A 5,932-nucleotide genomic window follows, 5' to 3' on the forward strand; every position below is an offset into this window, starting at 1 on the left:
CTTTAGTGGCTGGTACATATTTCTAGTATTATTTTCACCCCAGACCCTACCACTCCCTCTCTGGAAATGATTTTGCTCCCATGACATCTCTGAGAACTTCTAACTCAGTAGGAAACAGAAAGGAAATTCAGCCGAATGGCCACTCTACATATTTCCCTCCTGGAGGATACATTATACAATTTGGCTGTGTGTGAGCTGAGGTCTTCCCCGGCTGGGAGTAACGAGCTCAAAGCTCCAGAATTTCAGTTAAAAACCAGCTCCTTCCCTGTTTTGCAGCTTCTCTTCCATCCAAACCATTATTTTCACTCATTTCATCCCCACAAAAATCTAGATCTTGCTTAAAATTGGCTAAATGGCACTCAAGGTAACAAAGATTTTCTCAGCTCAGTGGAATCGATCCTGGCTTTCTGAGACCGGGAAGAAGACTTCCTGCCCAGTGGGTTCTGGGCCTCACTTCAGGGAAGTTTCACTCTGGTCCTAAGGAAACCCTTGGGAGATGATGGATTATAAAACACCTAGCTCGTAAGTGCATTCGAGTGCAATGTGACAGGACCCGAGAATGACTTCCTTCTTTCCCCAAGAGGAGCGCTCTCTTTGCTTTCTTCAGGATCCAGAAGGATCCTCTCAGTGCCTCATGTCCGATTGTCCTCTCAGCCTTAACACATACTCTTTGATTCTAGCCGCCGCCACGCCGCCACCACCCAGCTACTTTACCAACACCTCCCACAGAAGGACCCCCAGCTTCCCAAGGCCCCCAACTGCCCAGGCTCCTGGCACCTATACTTGAGTGCTCATTCCCAGACTCCCACCGCCTCACCCCATTTTTACTTGCTCTATGGGACTTAAGGGACATCTCACCATCTTCCTGATGTGACTGCGGCTCCGAGACTATCATTGTAGGTGTGGGGCGTCCTGCTTTTCCTAGTGTCCCCACTACTAACACAGGGTCCACCAGAGAGCAGAGGCTCAGTGAATGTCTGTGGAATAAATAAGATGGGGAGCAGGGATCCTACTGATTCAGATTGATTTTCTCCACGTTCTTCAATAGCCCATGCAAATCCAACTCAACATGGATATCTTAGTTTTACAGAATGACAGACACAATGGGATAAGAAGCTAGAAATTGATGGGGAATGCTTAACCCCATCAAATTTATTCTTACATTTTCTTCTCATTGCTCCCCCAAATTCTAATTCCATGTTATCTTGTTCAGGATGACACAATAAGATGGGAGATTTACAACTTGTTTTACAAAACAGCAAAACTCTTGTGTTTGAACTGGATAAGGATACAGACATTGTGATTAATGTCATTGACAAAGTTAGATAGTGAAGCTTATTAAATCTTCTGATACAAGGAACACCACTGAAAAATTTCTACAGGAAACAAAGATCAATTTCCATGTCATCATAAGGGATGGGAGGAGCCCAGAGATGCTGTACACCGTGTCCCCCCAACTGGCCCAGGCTGTCACCCCTTAGGAGGCTGCCTGCTCGCTCTCCAAACACACAGTGAAGGATGGACTCACTTCCGGCCCGACAGGAGAAGCTGCCGGCCAGGGACCTGGACGGAGACCAGCTGCAAGTCTGGCTCAGGGCCACTCTTCCTCATCACTCAACACCTCTTCAGACAGGGACAGGAAGGAACTGAGATTCCTTGTATTGACCCTGAGCAAATGTTCCAGGACTTGCAGCTTGCTGGTCTCCGCGTGGGCCCGGGGCCCCCACAGGAGCTCGTAGCGAGGGGGATCGCTGTTGGGCACCTGCAGGTACTCCACGTACTCCTCCCGCACCCACACGTTGGTGACGAGCTCCCTGGGCTCCCCGTAGATGCAGTGCTCCCTCCCGGGATACACCCCCATGACACTCAGTGCTTCCCACATCTTCTCCTCAGTGGCGCACTCTCCCTCCAGGAGGATCACACCCAGGAGCATCACCAGGAGGCCGTTCTTGGGCATGCTCTGCCCATCGCCCAGCATCCCGTCACAGGTGAGGCCCAGGGTGGGGACCAGGACATACAAGTGCTCCCTGGGGTCCACCTCCTTCACATCCACCCCAAAGACCAGCTGCAGACACTCAGAGGCTTGGTTCAAGACCACAGGGAAGTGGTCCTGGTCATCTCTGAGGACCGCATTCAGCATGTCTTCCTTTGTGGTCGGCTCCTTTGAGCGGTACTTGAGGAGCAGGAAGCTCACCAGTTCAGCCACCTTCAAATGGAGTGGGTCTGGGTGTGAAGACTCGGCATCTGCGGGGTCCTGGCTGGTGCTGGGCCTCTCCTCATCTTGGCTGCTGGAGGTGTCATCTTCCGACTGGCTCCATGGAGGGGCGTCGTCGTCAGCAGCGGGGAAGAAGCAGACACACCGAGGGCTCTGCGGGGCACTGGGTGTCCCAGAATCATCTACCTCCTCCAGGGTGTCCAGGAACAGGACGGAGGAGGAGGGGGAGGGGGAGGAGGAGGAAGAGGATGAGGGAGACATGGGGGATACATCCGCCACCTCCTCAGCCCCAATCTCCTGCGCAACCACCACATCCTCAGCCTCTCTTGGGTCCTGAAAGTCGGCTTCAGTCTGGTGGAGGTCACTCATCTGAACCCCAGGCATGACGACTGGTGTCCGCGCCGACAGGAGTGGAGGCAGGGATGACAGATGGGGACCCACGGGCCTGGGGAAGAAAGGGAATGCCAGTGGCTCGGGCTGAGAAACCCACCCTGAGGGGCTCTGACAAAGGCGACTTACAGGTCTCCTCTTCAGGGGTGCCCTCGGCCTCACAGGGGCTCTCCTCCTGGTGGACGGTTGCCTGTGAACCTGACGGGGGAAGTGAGGCAACTCCTCAGGGTGCAGCCGGCACAGCCTGAGGTTCTGGGGGCGACAGGGGGTGTGTGGAGTGGATGTTGGCCTTGTAGGGTCCCCTCTGTTCCGGGAGCCCCCGGGTACACACTCAGGGCCCACACCTCACCCGGCACTGCCGGCCTCCTGTGCTCTGTGACCCGAGGACACGTGTCTCAGACCTAGGCCTTCACCTCCCGGTGTCTGGAGCCCCTGGAAGAGAAAGGAGGGGAGACCTCGGGTCTACACGGTGGCACAGCCCTGGACCCGCGTGGTGGCAGGAGGCCTGGGCTCTGGCAGGTTCCCACTCTTCTAGGGTGGGAGGTTCTGTCCGCGCTAGCTCAGGGTCCTCACCTTGACTCCAAGCGGGACCTGGGATTCTGCTCTCCAACCACCTGAGGGCCCCTCCTTATAGCAAGTCCCCGGCCTCTCTCAGCCCTGGATGCGTAAGTCAGGACACACCACGTGTGCTCATCCTGCCTGGGGGCCTCCCAGGGCTGACAGCAGGGGCAGGATCAGTTGCATCCCCTCTGTTCTGGGGTCTCGGGTCCCCTTACTCCTCCCTCGGGTCCTCACCTTGACTCCTGGCAGGACCTGGGATTCACCTCTCAGCCCACCTGAGGCCCCGCCCGTCATACCAGGACGCCAGTCCCTCTGTGACCCGCATTTCAGGAACTGCTGCCTGAGGTCATCCCGCCCTATGGCCTCCCAGGACTGACTCTGTTCTGGGGTCCAGGGTCCCTCAGTGCTCCCTCGCGGTCGTCTCCTTCACTCCCACTGGCACCTCAGATTCTCTTTTCCACAGACCTAGGACCTCCCCCACCCCCCCTTACACTATGTCCCGAGTCTCTCTGACCGAGTTGCGGAAGTCAGGACACTACGATTGGGCTCATCCCGCCCTGGGCCCTCAAGACGGCTGACAGCAGGGGCACATTTATGTGGAATGGCCTCTTTTCTGGGGTCTTGGGTCCCCTCCCTCTTCCCTCAGGGACCTCAATTTGAGTCAGGCGGCATGTAGTCTCCCCTCTGCCCACTGCAGGCCCCGCCCCTCATACCAGGACCCTACTCTCTAAGAGACTGGGATGTCAGGAAATGTCACCTGTGGTCATCCTGCCCTATGACCTCCCAGGACTGACTCTTTTCTGGGGTCCAGGGTCCCCTGAGTCCTCCCTCCGCGTCCTCACCTTGACTCTCGGCAGGAACTGGGATTCCCCCCTCAGCTCACCTGAGGCCCCGCCCCTGAAATCTGGTCCAGTTTCTCTGAAGCCTGGATGTCAAGAAATGCTGCCAAAGGTGATCCCGACCTATGACGTCCCAGGACCGACTCTGTTCTAGGGTCCAAGGTTACCGCAGTCCTCCCTCACAGTCCTCGCGTTCTGTCCTGACAGGTCCTCAGCTTCGCATTTCCGACCTGAGGCTTCGCTCCTCATACCAGCGCCCCAGTCCCCAGTCCCCAGTCCCTCTGAGGCCCAGTTGTGGAAGTCAGGGCACGCTGCCATGTGCTCGTCCGCCCGGGGCCTCCAAGGGCTGACTGATGGGGTAGATATCTTGGGGTCCCCTCTCTTCTGGAGTCCTGGGCCTCAGTCCTCCCTCAGGGTCCTCACTGTGACTCCCGCCAGGAACCGGGATTCCCCGCTCAGCCCACTTGAGGCCCCGCCCCTCATACAGGTCCCCAGTCTCAGAGAGTACGGGATGTTCAGGGAAATGCGACTGTGGTCATTCCACCCTACTGCCTCCCAGGACAGACTCCGTTGTGGGGTCCAGGGTCCCCTCAGTCCTCCCTCCGGGTCCCCACTTTGATGCCCGGCAGGAACTGGGATTCTCACCTCGGCCCACCTGAGGCCCCGCCCCTCAAACCAGGACCCCAGTCTCTCCGAGAGAGACCCTGATGTCAGGAAATGCGGCCTGGGGTGATCCCGCCCTATGACCTTCCAGGACCGATTCTCTTCTGGGGTCCAGGGTCCCCTCAGTCCTCCCTCCGGGTCCCCTCTTTGATGGCCGGCAGGAACTGGGATTCTCACCTCGGCCCACCTGAGGCCCCGCGCCTCATCCCAGGACCCCCGTCTCTCCGAGACGAGACCGTGATGTCAGGAAATGCGGCCTGGGGTGATCCCGCCCTATGACCTTCCAGGACCGACTCTGTTCTGGGGTCCAGGGTCCCGCAGTCCTCCCTCACAGTCCTTGCTTACTGTCCTGACAGGCCCTCAGCTCCGCATTCCCGACCTGAGGCTTCGCCCCCCATACCAGCGCCCCAGTCCCTCCGAGGCCCGGATGCGGAAGTCCCGGCACGCTGCCATGGGCTCGTCCACCCGGGGCCTGCCGAGGTAGAAATCGTGGGGTCCCCTCTCTTCCGGTGTCCAGGGTCTCGGCAGTCCTCCCTGAGGTTCCTCATTGTGACTCCCGCCAGGAACTGGGTTTCTGCCCTCAGCGCACCCGAGGCCCCGCCCCTCATACCAGGTCCCCGCTCGCTCTGAGACGCGGACCCGGATGTGAGGAAACGCTGCCCGAGGTGATCCCGCTCTACGACCTCCCGGGACCGACTCTGTTCTGGGGTCCAGGGTCACCGCAGTCCTCCCTCTGGGTCCTCACCTTGACGCCAGGCGGAAACTGGGATTCTCCCTCTCTGAGCCCCCCCCTCCCCGAACTTACACTAAGTCCCCGGTCTCTCTGAGACCAGGGTGCCGCAGTCAGGACACACCACGTGGGCCTGTCCTGCCCTCGGGACTCTGGATGGCTGAGAGCAGGGGCTCCTTTCTGTGGGATGGCCTCTTTTCGGGGGTTCTGGGTCCTCTCCGTCCTCCCTCGGGGTCCTCACTTTGACTCCGGTGGCTTGTAGTCTCTCCTCTGCCCACCTGAGGCCCCGCCCCTCATACCAGGTCCCCAGTGCCTCTGAGAGCCCGGACGTCAGGAAATGTGCCTGTGGTCATTCCACCCAATGGCCTCCCAGGACAGACTCTGTTCTGGGGTCCAGGGTCACCGCAGTCCTCCCTCAGAGTGCTCACCTTGACTCCTGGCAGGACTTGCGAGTCTCCGCTCTGCCCCCTTGAGGTCCCCCTCTCTAAATTAAGTCCCCCCTCCCTCTGAGACCCGGATGCGGAAGTCAGGGCT

At 58.5% G+C, this 5,932-nt stretch overlaps 1 protein-coding gene across 1 annotated transcript; it reads right to left on the reverse strand.

Moving 5' to 3' along the window:
• Positions 1-1,591: 1,591 nt before the first annotated feature.
• On the reverse strand, positions 1,592-5,121 carry LOC135320197 (melanoma-associated antigen 8-like). The gene is made up of 2 exons (XM_064482902.1): positions 5,069-5,121; positions 1,592-2,660 (listed from the first exon to the last, which is right to left on the reverse strand). The coding sequence occupies exons 1-2, from the start codon at positions 5,119-5,121 to the stop codon at positions 1,592-1,594; spliced, it is 1,122 nt and encodes a 373-aa protein (XP_064338972.1).
• Between the last annotated feature and the right edge of the window lie 811 nt (positions 5,122-5,932).

The sequence above is a fragment of the Camelus dromedarius genome, chromosome X (genome assembly GCF_036321535.1).
Source record: "Camelus dromedarius isolate mCamDro1 chromosome X, mCamDro1.pat, whole genome shotgun sequence".
In the NCBI taxonomy this organism is placed as follows: domain Eukaryota; kingdom Metazoa; phylum Chordata; class Mammalia; order Artiodactyla; family Camelidae; genus Camelus; species Camelus dromedarius.